The sequence below is a fragment of the Myripristis murdjan genome, chromosome 6, assembly GCF_902150065.1.
Source record: "Myripristis murdjan chromosome 6, fMyrMur1.1, whole genome shotgun sequence".
NCBI lineage: Eukaryota > Metazoa > Chordata > Actinopteri > Holocentriformes > Holocentridae > Myripristis > Myripristis murdjan.
Window position 1 is genome coordinate 30,093,199 of NC_043985.1, and position 19,857 is coordinate 30,113,055.

At 42.1% G+C, this 19,857-nt stretch overlaps 2 protein-coding genes across 2 annotated transcripts; both read left to right on the forward strand.

Annotated features, from left to right (window-relative positions):
* The first annotated feature begins 950 nt into the window (after window positions 1–950).
* pclaf (PCNA clamp associated factor) lies at window positions 951–3,813 on the forward strand. The gene is made up of 4 exons (XM_030054088.1): window positions 951–1,106; window positions 2,072–2,152; window positions 2,283–2,460; window positions 3,618–3,813. Exons 1-4 carry the CDS (start codon window positions 1,061–1,063, stop codon window positions 3,661–3,663), a joined length of 351 nt encoding a protein of 116 aa, XP_029909948.1. The 5' UTR covers window positions 951–1,060; the 3' UTR covers window positions 3,664–3,813.
* An 849-nt stretch (window positions 3,814–4,662) lies between these two features.
* Window positions 4,663–19,815, forward strand: fcsk (fucose kinase). Its single transcript, XM_030054167.1, has 23 exons — window positions 4,663–5,058; window positions 5,927–6,078; window positions 7,089–7,139; window positions 7,263–7,388; window positions 7,970–8,042; window positions 8,707–8,804; window positions 9,031–9,111; window positions 10,286–10,405; window positions 10,953–11,124; window positions 11,430–11,536; window positions 11,650–11,751; window positions 12,356–12,526; window positions 12,652–12,725; window positions 12,878–13,236; window positions 13,909–14,167; window positions 14,463–14,629; window positions 15,293–15,520; window positions 15,641–15,784; window positions 16,018–16,137; window positions 16,465–16,652; window positions 17,181–17,280; window positions 17,774–17,997; window positions 18,786–19,815. Exons 1-23 carry the CDS (start codon window positions 4,977–4,979, stop codon window positions 18,855–18,857), a joined length of 3,270 nt encoding a protein of 1,089 aa, XP_029910027.1. The 5' UTR covers window positions 4,663–4,976; the 3' UTR covers window positions 18,858–19,815.
* The last annotated feature ends 42 nt before the right edge of the window (window positions 19,816–19,857 follow it).

The following is a 19,857-nucleotide window of genomic DNA, read 5'->3' on the forward strand; positions in this document are numbered from 1 at the left end:
AACTACAATGTAGTTCACAAATTATTTTATTGATCACAACAGACCAGTCACTGTCTAAGGTTGCATTAAAGTAAATAAATAATACATAAATAAATATAACATTTTGCTGCAACGCGTGCTTTGATCATTGGGAAATTATTGTGTTAAAGCAGCAGCTTGTCCAGATATTGCACTAAAAGTGATGAAAAATAAGATACTAAAATAAATTTATGGAATATCTATAGACCTTTCACCTTTAAACCTTTGCATAGACGATATGTATAATGAAATATATCTGCAAAATACCTGTAGAATGGAATATGTAATAAATATATAAAACAGATGTATAGTTATAATATTCAAATTCATAATTCATACTCTTGTTTGTATATTTGAATGTATTTTCAATAGAGATTTAAATGAATGAATGAATGAATGAATGAAGATGTTCACACAGGAAAATAGTGACGACTACATTATTTAGGTAGGTAGGTAGGTAGGTAGGTAGGTAGGTAGGTAGGTAGGTAGATACTTTATTCATCCCGCAGGAAATTCACATTTTCTTCAGCAGTATCCACAGATTACAGATTAAGTAAATAAAAAAAATAGAAATAAAGAATAAGATCTAAGTATAACAGAATAAGAATAACCTAACAACAGAACAACAGAATAACCTAAGTACAACCCAGTGTGCAAAAAGCAATGTGCAACCAAAAAAAAACAGAAAAAAACCGTGTGCATGGGTGTATAAAATGTGCATAGAAGTAGGTCAATGTGCAAATTTAGAAGAAATTTAGGTGTGCTGAAACCATTCTGTGCTCATTGTCTTCACTGATTTAACTGTTGTACATTAATTGTGGTAACCTGATTAGTTACTTTTGTGTGATAAATGTTTTAAGTCTTTATTTTGAGTGCCTTTATTTTGAAATCATGACCGGAACCTGGCCTGCGTCCCCTCCTTTAGCCCCGCCCCCCTCCGTCGACGCCGCTGCACTTCTCCCATTTTAAATCCAGGCGGGAGCTCAGTCTGTCTCGGCCGGTCTAGTCGGAGCTGCACAAAACTTTACACTTCGGTACCAAGATGGTGAGAACAAAAGCCGACAGCGTCCCCGCAACATACAGAAAAGGTAAAGACACAAAATACACCAACATTTCATTCATCTTGTGTGGTTTGTCGTGATGCCGGCGGTCCCGGTGCCAGTGATTAGAAACCCAAAGCGGGCTTTCGGTTTCTGCCAAACACTCGGGTTGAAATTCTGAATGAAGTTAAAATGTTTTATCTTACTTTAACTTTATCACGCTGGTGCTGTATGTTGTCTCTGTCTGTTGATATTATTTGAAAGAACTAGTAATCAAACAGCTGGTGGATCCATAACCCGTGTTGACCTAAACAGCCTCCCGCCAACATGGCGATTGGGTTTGCTCGGTTCCTGGTTCCGTCCGAACAACCTGACGGTTTTCCCGCAGATTTAAATGGCATTACCGACTTAAAATTATTAGTCGTGGTGTTTGTAGAGCTGCCACGGTAGATGACATTTCGCTAGAAATATTCTCCCCCCTGTGTGTCTTTCATCCCAGCAAACTGGCGCCAGTTTTTGGGCGCCGGTGCGCGTCTCTCGCCTCGGCTGAGGGGGACGCCACGCCGGACTCCATTCAAAGAATTGAGATTTAATGTCGTTTTCCTTATTCATAGAGAAATATATAGGGTAAACGTCATTTTAAACGTTTTTATCACTGAAAGGGGTCTTCTGGCGGAGTCGGCATATTAATGATCCACCATACAGCATTTTTATAGCTGGTTCACACAAGGCTCAATGGTGTATTTTGATAGATGTATGTCCAGTTAAAGAGAGAAGCTAATGATCAGCAAAACAGTACAGGAATAAATCGATGAAACATTAAACTGATATTTTTAAAGGACTTTAGGTGCAATACAAGAATATACAAAAGCTGTGGGTAGAGACAGGATGTCAGTAATGAGGCTGTGGGTTTCTGTTTCCCTCCTGTTTAATTGTTGCTGCTAGGAGTATAAGCATCACTTGAAGCTTATGTCACCTCCAGTTATAATGGTGTGTGTGTGTTTTACTTCCAGCTGTTGCAGCTTCTGCACCCAGGAAGTCCCTGGGCTCCAGCTCATCCAACTCCGCCCCCAGCAGTCAGGCCTCCACGCCTGGTGGGTCGCAAGTTCTGTTGTATACCACTTTACTAAAACCAACAAACGCATAAAAACACATCAATAATACACACAATGCATCCTAAATGTGGAGGTCATGCTGAGGTTATCATACATGTTTGTTTTGCAGCAAAGAACAAATATGCTGGTGGTAACCCAGTGTGTCCCCGGCCCACCCCAACCTGGCAGAAGGGCATCGGGGACTTCTTCGGCGGTCCCGGTAGGAAGCCCGAGAAGGAGAACCAGGCGCCTCTGGTGGAGGATGACGAGGAGGCCGGAGGCAGCGGGGTGTCAAAGACCACCAAGAAGTACGGACCGCCTGTTCTTTTTAAATATCATCCTAGATATGTAGCACGGTTGGAAAGTGAGAAGTGATGGTATTTTTAGAGTTTCTTGGCTCTGCTGCGTTCGTGTAGGAGAATACAGTCTTTTATTTTATGCCATGCATCCGAAAAACACTACATTTGTTTGTGATGGTGATGCAGACTTAATATCAGGACAAATGGGTGTTTTTTTTTTTTTAAAGCAACCTTTCCATCCACAATACATCTCACACAATGCAGTGTTAGAAACTCATCCCCTGTACTAGAGCCACTGAACCACACACTGAGCTGCTGAATTAACAAATATACTCAGTGATTTTGTGTTGGCTTTAAATAGTCTAAGCAGCACTTTTGCATTTGAAAGAATACTTCTTGATTTCATATATTGTGTTATGCCAAATCTCTAAATTTAAGTTATTTTTGCAAGTGAAACAAAATACAGAGAACCCTGGATATGGTAGTTTTATGGTGTTTTTGTTTTTTTTTTCCTCCTGATGTACAAAACAAACTGAACAGGAACTGAAATTGTGACCCAAAACCCACAATACAAACCAAACTGTGGGTTTATTGAGGCGTTCCTAATCGGGTCCGTAACCACAATGGTTGGTCAGTTGCTAAAAGTAGCCGAGTTTTTTTTTTTTTTTTTTTTTTTACTACAAGTGGAGCCACGGGCGTAAAACAAATTCACCAGCCTGCTGTGGTTTGTTAGATTTACTTAGCAATGTAGTTTTTAAAACCAAAATGTTAGCGCCATGGTGGCCTGGTCTGCCTCTGCTGTCCTCGAGGAATCTGTCAGCTTTGTTTTACTCTGCAGTGAGAGTTTATTGGTGAAATTAGTTTTTGTATTAATCAGTTGACCGTCTCTTTGGCCAGCGATATTCTGTCTCACGCTTTATATGTTATGCCTCTGTTATATATCTGAATCCTGAAACTGATAGCAGCGAGATCCTCTGTAATTTGAATTTTGTTGCACCTCATGGTGATTTACATGCAGGATTTATTGCGTCACCAGATGAACAAGTTTTAAATTAACACAGCGCTCGATTTTTAGCAGAAAGTGGCTTTGAGGAAAACTTGGTGGGATGCATTTGCCCTTTTCTTACTCTCTCTCTCACTGTTTCTCTCCCTCTCTCTCTCTCCAGGTCCAAACCACTGCCTCCTGAGGATGAGGAGGAGGAAGATGAATGAATTTTATTTTCCACAGTGTTCCTGTTTGTCCTGTTGCCCGAAATGACTGAATGGACTTAGTGGCATTTTTTTCCCCTGTAAATCTGTATATATTTCCTGATGAATTCAATTTTGTATAGAATTTCATTAAACCTTTTTTTATTCTTTTAATTGTGGAGTATTTCTGTTGGCCATGTTTTGACTGGATGGTTGTGTTTTACTGTCACGTGGTTCAGTTTTTAATACTTTGGAACAAGTCAGCAGCTTGTCTGTTGAAATGAAACTAATAAAGTGATATTTGGAGTATATATTTGAAATTGGAGATGTGCAGAGCTTATTTTATAATGTAAAAAACTGCGTAATCGGTAGCTTCCAGACAGTTTTATCTGCTAAATAATGAAAAAAATAAAGGTCATATTAGGTTATTCCTTTGTAGACTCCGCTCTAACGAGAGGCGCAGATAAAAGAATAAAGTGCACCCTGTAGTGATGTACGGAAAGCCGATTGGTCCACTCCCACTCGACCTGATCTACCAAAGTAATGTAGAGCAATAATCAAATTATGACTTAATACACGTAACAACTGATATAAACCAAATTTATAAATTAAATACATCACAAATCCGTCGGATGTCAGGCTTTGTTGATTCATCGTCTTCATTTATCGAAAACTTCCAACCAGGTGTGAGGGGGGAAAAAAAATCAATATTTTATCTCTTATTTCCTTAACTGTTTCTGAAAAGCGATTTCATATTATTTCAAGGCCTTCACTAGTTTTCCAGCGCATGCCACTTTATAAATAAATAGTTTACAGTAAAAGGTGTAGTTCAATATAACAGTTCCTTCAGGTGTTTCTACAATAAAAATAAACCAAGACAAGAAAAAAATGCTCTAAAAATTAAATTCCAATTGGGGAAATGCACCGAACGCGTTATTCTCAATGTTACAGGAAGAGGTTTCAACACAAACCCCGCCTTGTTGGCAGGTGCGGGAGGTAAAATCAAACGCACCTCTTGTGTACGGAAGCGCGAACGGTCAAGAATAAAATCCAGGCGCGCGGTATGCGGCAGTGAGGAGGAAATAAAGTTCGTCATTTTCCAGCAGCAAAATGCGTAAAAAGTCCCAAACATCCGGATGATAGCGCGTCAAACTGCGGCTCCGTCTGACCAGGGTGCGTTAGTTTTACTCCCCCAGGTTCACCGTGCGGTTCTCAGGTTAAATCGCCGTGTTATGTGGTTGTTGATGGAGCCGAGGTGTGCACGCACTCCTCAGAGGACATTATAACGCTCCCGCTGCGGGTTTAAAGTCTCATCTGGGATTATAATCTGAGGTTTGATGTCGGGCAGCGGCCGGTTCAGCTGGACGGTGGTCGTCCTCACCTGCCAGCATAAAGACAGCGTCTACTCCTTCCAGAGAGGTGAGGCTTCCTGGAGCCGCGGGCCTGCAGGGGGCGCTGCTCACAGGTCAACATGTCAAAGATGAGATTAGAGAAGTGTTTGGCTGCATGTCTCTCTCTCTCTCTCTCTCTCTCTCTCTCTCTCTCTCTCTCTCTCTCTCTCTCTCTCTCTCTCTCTCTCTCTCTCTCTCACACACACACACACACACACACACACACCACAAGTCACCACAATAGTCCTGCATCATTTTAGTTCTTTTACTCTCCTGTCATCTTCAAATTTATTACCTTTTTTTATAAGTTGGAGTCAATTTGACCCCGGTCATTTAAACCCAAAAATGATAAAATAAACCAATAACCCAAATAAAAATTGCTTCCCAAGTTTATGTGTCAGGTACATTATGTGTCTTGTTGACCTCCCAGACAGCGCTTTAAAATAAATTATACATCCAGTTTCTTGTGGGAATCAGGTTTTTACCTCCCAAATAAGACATGTGGTGTGTGGTTATATTACTACAGGTGTGTGGTTATGTTGGATCTAAAGCAGGGCCCTGAAGGGATGTTTTTTGAAGATTAGGAAAGATTAGAAAAGATTATAAATAGGCTTTGTACAGCTTAAAAAAAAAAAAAAATCCTGGAAACACCAATGGGTACAGGGCATTGAAACCGTATCATCATGTTAATTTCATGTTTACCCATTAAATTAGGAAAATCCATATATAAAAAAACAATATTATCATGTTTTTAGAGACATTAAATGTTAAGTGGGTTCAAATCGACCACAAAGGTAACAGAAGGGTTAATTAATGTCTGTATGCTGAGATACACTATAGCCTGTTTCTGTGTGTGTGTGTGTGTGTGTGTGTGTGTGTGTGTGTGTGTGTGTCAGAGCTGGAGCTGAGGCAGCAGCGTGGCTCTCTCTCTCGGGGTGCGTTGGTTTTGACAGTGAGGGACCGCCAGGAGCCGCTGGGCAGCGGCGGGGCGACGCTCAACGCTCTGTTGGTGGCTGCAGAACACCTGAGCAACAGAGCGGGGCACACGGTGAGTCAAACTGGTCCGACTGGGTGGGTCAGCCTAGTCTGACCAGTCTAACTACGTTACTACATAATCCATTGTAACCAGCCTGATTCTACATAGCTCCGTCCGGATGTGCTTATCTCCCAAATCAGTACTATTACAATACTTGGGTGCTGATTAAATTAGATTGTATTGATTCAGTAAATGGATTCAGTACACTGCAAAAACGCAAAATCTTACCAAGATTATTTGTCTTATTTCAAGTCAAAAATGTCTTATTTCTAGTCAAAATATCTCATTACACTGAAAATAAGACATGATCACCTCAGAAGTAACTTGTTTTTAGACAATTTTCACTTGTTTCAAGTGAAAATTCACTTGAAACAAGTGAAAATTTGCTTGTTTCATTGGCAAAATTTGCCAGTTGAAAAAGTGAAAATTCACTTGAAATAAGTGAAAATTAGCTAGAAACAAGAAACAAATTTTGCCAATGAAACAAGCAAATTTTCACTTGTTTCAAGCAAATTTTCACTTGAAACAAGAGACAGTTGTCTAAAAACAAGTTACTTCTGAGGTGATCATGTCGTATTTTAAGTGTAATGAGATATTTTGACTAGTAATAAGACATTTTTGACTTGAAATAAGACAAATAATCTTGGTAAGATTTTGAGTTTTTGCAGTGTAATAAAAAAATCATTAAAAATCATTAAAAACAAGAATTGAGACACTTGAGTGAATCAGGTTTTCTCCCAGCCCTACTGGCGGGTCTATCTAACCAGTGTAATTCTACCTAACCCGACTCACCACCAGTCTAATTCTAGCATCTAACCTCGTCTACACATTCTAACTAATCTAATTCTAGCCAAATAGAGTTAGGGTTAGGTACAGTTGAATAGAATTAAACTGGTTAGAGTATATAGCAGTACAGTATACAGACTGTACTGCTATAATAAAACTGATTCTATGGTCGCTGACGTTCTTCATGCTGAGCCTGATTGCAGGGAAACATCGCTTCATGTGTAGTTTCTCCTCAGGTGGTCACAGCCGACGTCCTGGATGATGCTCACATCCTCATCCTGCACACTGTAAGTCCAGCGGGGCATTTTACTTCTTTTCCCTGTGATTTGTGTGTGTGTTTGTGTGTGTGTGTGTGTGTGTGTGTGTGTGTGTGTTTTTTTTCAGTCTGAGCAGCTGTGTTTCGTCTGCAGGGCCGTGATTTCCCCTGGAGTCCCTGCAGCAGGGCTTTCTGCTGGCTGGCTCAGGAGAAACCAGATCAGAAAGTCCAGGCTCCAGTCTGCTGTCTGGACCTGCTGCTGGACTGCCTCAATAACCAGGTCTGCTTCTTCCAGCCAAGTCTGATATAATTTGGGAGGCATTTCTTATTTCCTAAGAGAAAGTCAAAACAGTCCATGTGCGTAACAAAACATGTGCTGTAAAATAACAGTTCACACAGAAAAAAAGTTCATACATACACCTCAGAGAATTTATTTATTTATTAAACCTCTGTTTAACTCGGCAAGTCACTAAGAACAAACTCTTATTTACACATTGCTTAGAAAATGTATGTTTATTAATTTAAGATTTAAGTTAAACATGCCCATATTATATAGAAACACATATCATACTGAGAAAACAGACACATCACAGAACAAAAAAACAAATCGTCACTCATCACAGACAGAATACACACGTGTGCGTATCTCTAAGAGACTAAACTACACATACACATATCACATAGAAGAAATACATGCTCACATATGCAGGCATGATGGGATGGAATACTTGAGGTATCAAACTATAACATGAATATAACTTTGTTGTGTGTGGAGTGCCACAAGGATTTATGTTGGGGCCACTGCTGTTTATTATTAACCATTAATCAAACTGTTTGTTTGCCCTCTGCTGACGTGCTCAGATCTGTCCTGGTTCTCCTCCTGGTGTTTGGGTCTGCAGCACCGACATGATCCTGACTGTTCCCTCCGACTACGGTTAGCACTGTTAACTATTATTATCTATAGCTGGAGTACTGTTAACTATTATCACCAGTATTTATGGTCAGAGTTTTATTAACTATCACTATCTAGATATATTGCAGTGTTTAGAGTGCTACTAATTATCACTGTCTGTCTTTAAGTGATGATTTACTGTTACACTGGTGTTGAAAATAGGGTAAATTATTCCAAATTCACTATTCATATTCATAAACTACTGAATAGTTATACACAGTGTTGGGGTTACTACTCCAATCTAATACAGGACGTATAACCAAGATTATTATTCTGAGATTATTCCTACTTGTTCCTCATCTGCTCTGCCCACTAGAATCAGATCAGCCAGATTTTATTTCTCCTGGAAACATCACTGATTTAAACATTGTCGGTGAAAATCAAAGTAGTAGGAATACATCATGTCCTCATGTCAGCAGCTCAGTGTGAGCGGATGATGACAAATTATGAGGAATATAAGAAAAGATATGGATCTGACACAAGTTCAGTCTTGCATTTTGAGGGGTGATAAGAAGCGTAAAAATGTATAAAATTGAGAAACCTGGTATTATCCAGCAGTGACAGGTGAGTCAGTCAGTCTGTGAGCAGGACTGTCTTTTATTTCTCATTTTCTGACACTCTGTGTGTGTGTGTGTGTGTGTGTTAGTGTTGTCGTGGGAGGGTTTCTCTGGCGTTCGGGTTTTGGCTCTACCGGGTGACGTCTCCTACGCAGCCAATCATGGAGTCTACCTGACCGACAAACAGGTTAATTATAATTAAATGGACATGCGCTAATATCTTTAATATTTCTTTTAGCTTCTTTTCTCATTTTCTATTTGTTTTATTTAATGATTTATATGTGATATTTGATTTCATTTGATTTTTAAAAGCTCCTTGTTACATTTTTTAAAGCTCTGTACAATTGCAGTTTTTTTTTTTAAATTGTTAAATTAACCAGTGTGTGTGAGGGTGCGTTTGTTTTACATCTCAGGGTCAGGTCAGGGACATCATCTACAAGGGAACAGCCGAACAGATCCAACAAGCTCTGATGCCTGACGGGAAGGTGCCGCTGGTAAGACCTTTCCCCTGCTTCCTGTCATGGAATCAAACACACCCTCTCAAACTGGGGGGTGTAGTGAAATATTTATAACACTGATGACACTAAACTCTCCACTGAAACCCAGGAAAATAATAATTGACCTTTTCTTGAATTTCTAATGTTTATGATTCATACACGGCCAAATGTTTATGTTTTGAACAAATGGGGTTTGCCTTCACCTATTCTACAATTGTCTAATTAACCTCATCACGTCATTGGCTAAATTCCACATCCACATGAATAAACACACTAACAAAAAAAAAAAAAATCTAACATTTGTTAACAAAACCAAGCAGTTCTTAAAAACATTTTTACTCCATTTACAAGAGAGCAATCAAAACCGTGAGCTTATACATTCGTTTTAGTATTTTGTTTAAAATTGTCACAAGAAATCTCTCTGTACCGTACATTTGTTGAAAATACAAAAACGTGAATCAGTAATGAATAGCTGTTAAGATCAACAATGACTGACTGGCTCTTGTCAAGCTTCAACCCACAGTGTTTAGGTCTAAAGATAAGACAATTGGAGTTGCATTGATTGGCTTTGACTGGAAAGCTGAGACTCTTGTGGATCCAATGAGCCACATTTGATTCATGTGTGATGAATCAAATGATCTATATAAAGTGTAGACACTATGAATCTTCATGGACTATCATGTGTGATGATGTTTGCCCCCAATAGCAGCCATTTCACTGCCGTCAGACCAGTTTTTCAAACTTGATATCCCTGTATAAAATGACCTATAGTGGCCTCTAGGATATTCACAGCTTTATGAAACTTTACAACCACAAACTAGAGGATAATTCAAAAAACAAAAGTTGCAATAAATCATAAAATCAAATAGCAGTACATGTAGAATCACAATACACATTGAATCGTCACCCAAGTATCGTGATAGTATCGAACTGGGAGATAAGTACATCATTCAGCCCTATTTAGACCATTACGGAATAGACTGACTGTAGCCAGTGGTGATGTGGATGTTGACTTGCCTGTCTTTCTGTCTGCCTGTCTGTCTGTCTGCCTGCCTGCCTGCCTGCCTGTCTGTCTGTCTGCCTGTCTGTCTGTCTGTCTGTCTGTCTGCCTGCCTGCCTGTCTGTCTGTCTGCCTGTCTGTCTGTCTGTCTGCCTGCCTGTCTGTCTATAGGTGTCAGGTCCGGTCTTCTTCAGCAGGGTCGTATCGGAGAAGTTACTGCAGGCCCACGTCACTCCTCCTCTGGACGGCTGCACCTACCTGGGCCTGGACTCTGGAGCTCCACCCCTCCAGGTACCTGTCTGTCTCTCATTAGTATCACTACAAAACGCCAGGCATTGATTTTTGAGAATTTATCATGCTGATGTTCACTGCTCGATATTTTCATTATGTCAATGATTCATTTGTGCTTTTGGTTGTGATGAAACGACGGGTTGATAAATGGATTTGTCAGTGGACAGAAAATTGATTATTGATCGATTATATTATTATTTTACTCTGCTTTGGTTGCAGCTTCACAAGTGCTATGGTTTGAATGCTTTTCTCCATTTCATGTCATTAGAAAATTTGTATTTTAGGGTTTTTTTTGGCTTTTGTTCACACTACATAAGCAGTTACAAGATATCATTTAGGTTCTAATAACTTGTGATAGGCATTTATCATTATATCACACTACAGATGAAATGATGAATCATTAATATATATATCTATATAGATAGATAAATCAACCGGCCTAGGGTTCAGCTTATATATGGGGTACAGTTTGCTTTACTGTTAATGTCTGCTGTCAGTTTTATTGATGCTGGTAATTATTTGTCCCTTTGCTGCTGTCATTCCTCAGATCTCTCTCTTCCTGGACATGCTGAAGTGCCTCTGCTCAGATCAGACCCAGGATCAGTTTGTGAACGAGGAGCGAGTCGGCTGCTGTTCTGCCACCGGGCCACAGGGGGCGGCGATGAGGAGCGGCCGGGCGGAGCTGTGGAGGATCCTGAGAGGAACTGCGCTCAGCCTCGGTGGGTAGACATCTGCCGCCCCGTCTCTTTCTCTTTGGACCCGTCTGTTCTTCATCCAGGCTAATGTTGTTGTCAGAGCTAGGCTAACGACTCCCATAGACTTCAAGTCTTTATGCTAAGCTAACACGAAATGCTACTCATAGGAACTGAACCACTGGATGTACAGAGGTGAGAATGGTATCAAACACCTGGTCTCAGTCTGGGTAAATGTCCATGTCCTGTCCTCCATCGGGTCCTCATCCATGCTCTGCTCTCATCCTGTCCTCTAACGGGTCCTCATCCACGCTCTGCTCTCGTCCTCACAGCGTATGTCCCTGGCGGTCGCTATGACTACCTGACTCTCTCCGGGAAGCAGCATGTCTCCCGTCTGACCTGTGATTGGACACGCAGAAACACTCTGTCTCACATCCAGGTGACACTTCCTGTTCCTCAGCGTCCTCATGACCCCGGCCCCACTCAGGTCCTCAGTTAGCACAGTGAGTTTTTTTTTTTTCTTGCGCTAATCGCCTGACTGTCGCCCATCAGAGCGAGCGAGCCGTGAGCGAAGGAGCCCGGGTCATCAACAGCGTGCTAGAGGGAGATATCGCCCTGGCAACAGGAGCTGTGGTGCAGCACTGCCACCTACAGGTCAGGAGATTTACTGCTGTTACATCAGGGAAAATGCAGGTGCAGGGATGATGGAGGTGCTTTTGTAATCATAAATTGAAATTCAAGCAGAAGAGGATATTACAGTTTTACAGTAATAATTAACTGAACATATATATTCAGATACTGTGGCAGTCGAGAGGAATCAAGTGGCTCAAAATGTGTTTTTCCTGATGACGATCACAGAGCAGAGCGACAATACCGAACATTGAATGTGCAAAGGAGTTCTGTGTCAAACTGAGATATCTATCAGTCAAACAAAAGATGAATTACAGCATATTTTAAAACACAGCAAGTACCGCATTTTCACTTAGGAACTCACTACTCAATATATTAATATACCATAAAATCAGAAAATATCAGAAAATAACCTGAGGCAGTAGAAAATATTGGCAAAGGAAACACCAACTACAAACAAATCGCTGCAATGACAAAAACTGAAACAACAAATGTGATAAAAACATCAATAGAGTTGAAAGATATGACGATATGAGACCGAGCAGATTCGGTCTAAGGAAACGTGTTTCTGTTTCGATTACTGACATGATTTCTCTTTCCTCATGTGACCTTTGACCTCTGTGCCCAGGGTCCTCTGGAGGTCCCCTCGGGCTGTTTACTGTCAGGGCTCAAGTTGTCCACATCAGACACCCGAGAGCTGTCGCTGGCCAATGACATCATCATCCAGGGCCATCGCATTGAGCTGGGAGAGCTGAAGCTGAACGTCTTCACCGTGATGGGAGCGCAGGACGAGCTGGAGGTAGAAAATTAAATTACACACTCTAAAAAAAGTCCTTGCATTACATCCTAAAATGACTGTGTTACTTGTGTGAGGAGCGAGTCTGACCCAGGCCTCTTCTTCCTCATCCTCATCCTCTTCCTCAGGTCTCGTCTGATGCCGGCAGTGCCTCCTTCCTCAACCAGAGTTGGAGTCTCTTCTTTAGCAGAACTGGAATCCAGTAGGACTCTTCTTTACCTTTGACCGTTAAACACGGCTCTGTTTCTGTTCTTCTTTATTTCGTATTTACATAAGTAATCTCTCACTTATTTTTGTCTTCACTTGGATTTTAACTTTAGTGTTATATTTCTCTCTCCTGTCCCCTCCTCTCAGGCCAGAGGAGCTGTGGGTCAGAGGAGAACAGCGCTCCCTGCTGGAGGCTCGTCTCTTCCCGGTCCTCCACCCCAGAGGAGGCGCCGTGGGCCTGGAGGGAGGTGTGACCTGGCTGCTGGGAGGGGGCGGCGGCTGCCTGAAGAGGTGGAGGGAGGCGTGGAGGCTGTCCCTGAAGGAGGTGCTGTCGCTCACCCACCAGGAGGCGGAGCTGCAGTGGAGGGAGGAGCTGCTGTTCCTGGCGGGCAGGAGGAGGGTGATTGACGTCTTCGCAAAACGCACAGATGTCTGCCTGCTGCCGTGGTTCAGGGCGGCGGTGCTGGGAAGCCAGCAGGGGGCGCTGCTGGAGACTCTGGACTGCAGTGAGTGGATCCACAGTAGCATCACAGGAATATTCCAACGTTTTAGGCAAAGTTCCCTTTTTCTGACTTCACCAGACTGAGACAAGATGCTCAATACCATTTTCACCTCTGTACATCCAGTGGTTGGGTTCCTATGGGTAACATTTTGCGTTAGCTTAGCATAAAGACTTGAAGTCTATGGGAATTGTTAGCCTGGTGCTGTCAAAGTGAAAAAATAAATCATACAGCAACTCTGAAGCTGTCTGATTCACACGGTGTGTCGTGTGGATTTGAAATACACATCTTGGATTTTTTTTCCTTCTTCTGTAGAGAAGAATATTAGACTATTATTAGAGTATTATAGAGTAATTTCACAATCATGTAATCAAACAAACTCAAAATGAATTAAATTCAGGACAGGAGGCTAAGAAGAAGATAGAAACTATTTTATTTGTGTACATGCTTAGCAAGGCTCTAGACATATGTTATAATAAGTGAATAGGGCACTAAAACATCCTAATCCTTGATTTTTGATGATTGATTTGATTGATTTCTCCAGTTTATATATAGGCTAGTATATTAAAGTGTACAGCAAAATATGAAATAAAATGATGTTATAACTGTGCATGATAGGATATGGAAAATTGACTAATGAAATTGAAATGTCAATCTCCCCAATTTCTCGCTCCCCAGTTGCAGCTGGTCGGACAGGAGAGCTGGGGGCGGGGCCTGGCCTGAAGGCAGAGCCAGGCATGGAGCTGGGCGTGGCGGCTCGGTGTCTGTCCTGCATCGCCGACGTGCTTGTGTGCATGGCGGGGGAGGGGCGGGGCGGGCTGAGGAGCGGACCTGCTGCTAACGAGGCCTGGAGCTCCGCCTACTTCCTGTTGGAACAGGGGGACTTGAGGGGGGGCGTCCATGCCCTCGCCACGCAGAGAGCCCATTGGCTGAGCAGGTGAGAGGGAGCAGGGCTCAGAGGGGGCGGGGCTAGAGGAACCATGCACTTCCATCCAATGATAATGAGAAATAAAAATCAATACATAAAACAATGAGAGGCACATATCTTCAGTTTGTTAAATTATATTTGCCCAGTTTGTGTGATCTTGTGTCGTATTGTATCATATTATAGTGGAACTATTTTTTTCTACTCAACGCTGAGCCCCACACCAAGAGCAGTTCCTGCTACTTTCTACTCGGTAGATACAATTTTCCTTATCACAAAGTGTTTTGCTCGTCACTGCCCCCTACAGGCCGGACCTGCTGGTGCGGGCTGCGCGGCACTACGAGGGCGCCGGGCAGGTGCTGCTCCGGCAGGCTGTGATGTCATCGCAGAAGTTCATCTCCATCGGGGCGGGCGAGATCCCGCCCCTTGAGGAGTGGCAGGAGGTGGAGTGTCCGGCCAGACTGGACTTGGCAGGTGAGTCGGCTGAGTCTTCCCTCCTGTTTGGTGTTGAGTTCAGTCTGACCAGCAAGTCTGAGAGAGGGCAGTCCTAGAAATGTCTGTCAGCCAACAAACTGTTTATATGTAATTAAGGAGAGCATTTTTATTGTTGTTCTGGATTCCATTGGATAAAACTGCCTTGGCGTGAACCCACCTGGAGAAATCCTCAGATGTAGTTTAGGGGAAAAAATTGTCGAGTTACATGACTTTCTTTTCTTATCGCACAGATAATTGTCAGATTTAATTTGCCTAGCTGCCTTTTTAATTGCCTACATTTGTTATAGTAACTTAATTTAACTTATTAGTAATGTAACTTAGTTCACTGTAGCTACAGATTGCCAGTTCCTATTTCCTCATTACATCGGCATCAGAGCCACACACACGAGCATGCAGGTGGACAGTCCGTCCAATCTTAAAAAGTTACCAACACAAGTTTTAAGTGCCGTCATCAGTGTGAACAGAAACATGATTCGATGTAAAAAGTACCAGGATTTGAACTCAATCTATTGTCTTCTGTCTGTTTTAAAAAGAGCCAGCTTTTGTCTGAAATTGATTTTTGGTTTAATCTCTGCCATTATGTTATTTAAAAAGTCCTGATTGTTTGTTTGTTTGTTTGTTTGTTTGTTTGTTTGTTTGAAGGTGGCTGGAGCGACACTCCACCCATCGCCTTCGAGCATGGCGGCTCAGTGACCAACGTGGCAGTGAAGGTTGATGGGAAACGCCCCATCGGCGCCAGGGCCCGTCGCATCAGAGAGCCCCGCCTCCGGCTGGTCAGCCACACCGGGGGGCGGGACTGTGGGGTTTCCATGGAGACGGTGTGTGAAAGCCTGGAGGATCTGAAGGACCACTGTCAGCCACATGCACCTGGTAACCATGGTTACTATGAGATGGACAGGACATTATAGGATGGACAGAATATTAAGGGATGGTCAGGATCAGTGATTTGGCTGTAAATGAGTTTTGTGTGTATGTGTGTGTGTGTTGTAGGAGCCCTGTTGAAGGCAGTGTGTGTGTGCAGTGGTTTGGTGTCTCTCTCCTCCCAGCAGCCTCTGGGGGATCAGCTGATGGAGCGCTGGGGAGGCGGCGTTGAGCTCCACAGCTGGTCCATACTGCCCACCGGATCTGGACTGGGTGAGAAATCAGACGTGTGCTGCAAAAAATACACAAACATCCACCACCAAATTAATTCAAAAACTGAAAAAATCTCCAACTAAATCCACAAACTAAAACAACCACCACTGAAAAAACCTGTTACATCGATCATCAAGAAAAACAAAAAGGACATTCATCAGAAAGAAAGTCGTGTAAAATCAGTGAGGTCATGGCGTCAGGATGTCACAAAATGCTGTCCTGTTGTCCTGCAGGTACCAGCAGTATCCTGGCGGGGGCGCTGCTGGCTGCTGTGTACAGATGCACCGGCCGAACCTACGACACCGACTCCCTCATCCACGCCGTCCTCTACCTGGAGCAGATACTAACCACAGGTCTCTCCCTCTTTTGTCCACACTGCAGCCAGCAAGTGGCCACAACAATTGTTTTATTAAAATGTTTACAAGATTTCAACATTTCAAAATGGAAATAATCCCTCTATGGTTTTAATCATTGCAGCTCGTATAGGATATTTTCCATCTGCCTTCATCCATGTTTACCATCACTCCACAAAATACTCAACATTTTTAGCTGTTTACACCTTTAAATCTGCAATAATTAAAATTGTGGAGGGATGATTGAAGTTTTTGTGATTTCAATTATTGTCGCTTTAATTTACAAAGAATTATAGCAAATCCAATCTGACTGGCCTTCTCCTGCAGGGGGAGGCTGGCAGGACCAGGTGGGAGGTCTGGTGGGCGGAGTCAAGGTGGGTCGCTCCAAAGCAACGCTCCCCCTGAAGGTGGAAGTGGAATGTCTCAGGCCTCCGGACGACTTCCTGGTTTCCCTGGAACAGCACCTCCTGCTGGTCTACACTGGCAAAACACGCCTGGCACGCAACCTGCTGCAGGTCATCTGCCCCTAAAGATGTTTTAAGACATTTCGTTTGGTTTTCCTTTCCTCATCAGCACAAAGTTAGTATCATCGTACAGAGGAAGTGGTGTTTTAAAGGTCAAAGTGGCCATGATGCTCTGCTCTGATCCATCCAACTGGAAGCCAAACACTAAAGCAGCACTTAGCACTTTACTGTGGCACTTTACTGATGGACACATAAACAAGGAACCAGTTTAGAAAATGAACAACAGAACTGGTCTAATGTAATATGCTATGTTTTGTTGATTAGGGGTCTAACGGTTCAATAAAGCCACGGCTCGGTTTGTACGGTGGTTTTTGGGTCACGATTCCAGTTTCAGTTCGGTTTGTTTTGTGCATTAGGGATGAAAAAACACCACCATGTCTAAACTTCTCTGTAATTTCTCATTTGCAAAAACATTTATTCCATTCAGATCGCTGGGATAACTACCTCTTTTTTTATGGCTCGTTTTTACACCCTGAGTGGTAATGATGATGACGATGATGATGGTTGTGTTTTCCTCAGGATGTGGTGCGTAGCTGGTACAGCCGCCTGCCCTCCATGGTGCAGAACGCCCAGCAGCTGGTAGCCAACGCTGAGGAGTGTGCCAGAGCTTGTACAGACGGTAAGAGTGCTAACCTCAGCCAGATTAAGAACCAGATTAAGAGAGCATCGTCAGTTTGTGATGTTCTCTACGTTCCAGGAGTGATTATGTGAGGAAATGTTATCATTTCTGGTATAATCATTTCTGGTGAACCTCTGTCCCTCAGTTACTTTTTCAAAACAGTTTCTGTGTTGGGTTTGATGTTTTCCATGCAGTTATACAAGGTTGAGAGCAGAAGGTTCCAACTACATTCATTTAAAGGTGCATTGCGCAAAATTGCCTGAAGTGCAGACCCTGTAGACTCAATTGACAAATGTGGACTGATATGATGTGATTTAAAATGTAGTGAAGTGCAAAACTCAAGCAAAAACAAACTCAAGTAAAAGTGAAATTACTGACCTTAAAAAAATTCTCAAAGTACTCTTTCTCTCTTCTCTCTCACTCTTTCCCCCCTCTGACTCTCTATATCTCTCTCCCACTCTCTCACTCTCTCTGTCTCTCTCTCTCTCTCCAGGCTCTCTGTCCAGGCTGGGGCTGTGTCTGGATCGGTCCTGGCAGCAGAAGAAGCTGATGGCTCCAGGTTGTGAGCCGGCGTCGGTCCGGTCCATGATGGAGGCGCTGAGGCCGCTGGTCCTGGGTCAGAGCCTGGCCGGGGCCGGCGGCGGCGGCTTCCTCTACCTGCTGACCCGGGAGCCTCGGCAGCAGCAGGCGGTCCTGCAGCTCCTCAACAACACACCGGTAAGCAGAAACACACCGAAACGCAGACACACACCGGTGGTTTGGTTCAAAGCTTCAAACTGCAGTGAGTCGTCATGGTAACCAGAGCACAAGTCACCAAACTGCAACAAACTCTTTACTGGGTTTGTAAAGATCCATTAATCCATTGCATTAATGCACTGATGACATATTGATTCAGCTGAACTGATTTGCTAAAATAAAAATATCAAACAAATCTTTGTTTCTACCTGAACTGACATGAACCACTTTGAAAATTCACGATCTAACAGAATACTACAAGTTTCAACTATTTTTCCCAGTAAAGTAAATTTTAATTCATAACGTTAAAGTAATTCTGTTATGTAATATGTTTTTCACAGAAGAAATGGATACCTAGATTATTGCACGTGTTCATTATTAATGGATTTACTAATAAAATTTTAGCTAAAAGTACTGAATCAAATTGTCGACTCAAATCACTCTTTACAAACTCAAGTCACCGAAATGTTTTATAATAGAACAGCCAACCAGCGAATCATATTGCATCAGTTGCATGAATGTTATATTTTTATTTTACTTTTATTTTACTCAGAATTTTATTTTTTTAAATCACATTTTTGTCGTACTCTGATTTTATCCACATGTATATGAATCCCTTTTTTGTTCGTTTTTTTTTTTTTTTTTTTTTTTGGTAAAGCACTTTGGATGAAATTGAAAATGAAATTGTTTTGCATGGTATTGTTGTATTTTTCTTTATTATGCGGAAGATTGATCAGTTAGTTACCATGGTGATCATTTCTCTGCCGCAGGGTCTTGGAGACTTCAGCGTTCACTCAGTGGAGCTGGACATGGACGGGATTACAGTCCTTCCACCAGGCTGAGCACACACACACACACATACACATACACACACACACACACACACACACACACACACATCTGATAGTGACGGTCAGAATGTCCCACACTGTGACCACAGGCTGACTGTTAAACTGAAAATCAAGTGTTAATTATGGGGAATGAGGCTGAATGATTGATGATGGTGATTTTGATTCTCTTTGTAGTTTCCACACGTGATTTACACACCTGATCTGTGTGCAGAGCGAACAGGAAATGTCTTTCACATGTTCAGGATAAAGACAGTCAGTTATCAAATCAACTGTGGCAGGTGACCGACTGTCTGTGAACGATGAAGCTGCTGGATTCTGGGATTTATTATTGTCATTTTACTAATGAGCGTCAATAAGACTTAAATGAACAGCGTGAAAACTATATTGCAGTCAGCAGCTGTAGCACAGATGACAGCAGCTCAAAGACACACAAATCTATTTCTGATGACTTTTCCAGTTGCATGAAAAATGTATTTGATGAAGACTCTCGTTTTGTTTATTGACAGAATAAATCACAAGAACAAAAAGCCTCAAACATTTCTTGCATGGCCGTCTGGTCTGGACCTCTCAAGAATTAAATGATAAAAAAAAAAATATGGATGAAAAGGAGAAAGTGCTAATTAATTTGATAAATCTATTCCCGAATCGTGAATCATTTGAATAAAAACGTCAGTGATTAGATGAAAACACAATTGATTTTATGAAAGTGCTGGTTCTGATAAAGACGGGGGTGCTTTAATCAAATCACTTGTTTTCATCAAATCACTTTTTTTATTAGAACAGTGTTTGATTTGGGATGAAATGTATCCAATTAATTACACTTTGATTTCTCTCTTTTAAATCATTAATCAGCTATGTTTTTATCAGTTCATTTTTGAGATCCACCAGTAATAATGTCTTAGTACATCTGTGTGTTTGTGTGTGTGTGTGTGTGTGTGTGTGTGTGTGTGTGTGTGTGGTCTACAATGCACCTGCACAGTCTTTGAAAATA

Coding starts and splice junctions, on each gene's coding strand:
- pclaf (XM_030054088.1), top strand. CDS start 1,061: ATGGTGAGAACAAAAGCCGACAGCGTCCCCGCAACATACAGAAAAG. Junction 2,153..2,282: donor CAGTCAGGCCTCCACGCCTG/GTGGGTCGCAAG, acceptor TTTGTTTTGCAG/CAAAGAACAAATATGCTGGT. Junction 2,461..3,617: donor GTGTCAAAGACCACCAAGAA/GTACGGACCGCC, acceptor CTCTCTCTCCAG/GTCCAAACCACTGCCTCCTG.
- fcsk (XM_030054167.1), top strand. CDS start 4,977: ATGTCGGGCAGCGGCCGGTTCAGCTGGACGGTGGTCGTCCTCACCTGC. Junction 11,752..12,355: donor TGCAGCACTGCCACCTACAG/GTCAGGAGATTT, acceptor CTCTGTGCCCAG/GGTCCTCTGGAGGTCCCCTC. Junction 15,785..16,017: donor GCCCACCGGATCTGGACTGG/GTGAGAAATCAG, acceptor GTTGTCCTGCAG/GTACCAGCAGTATCCTGGCG.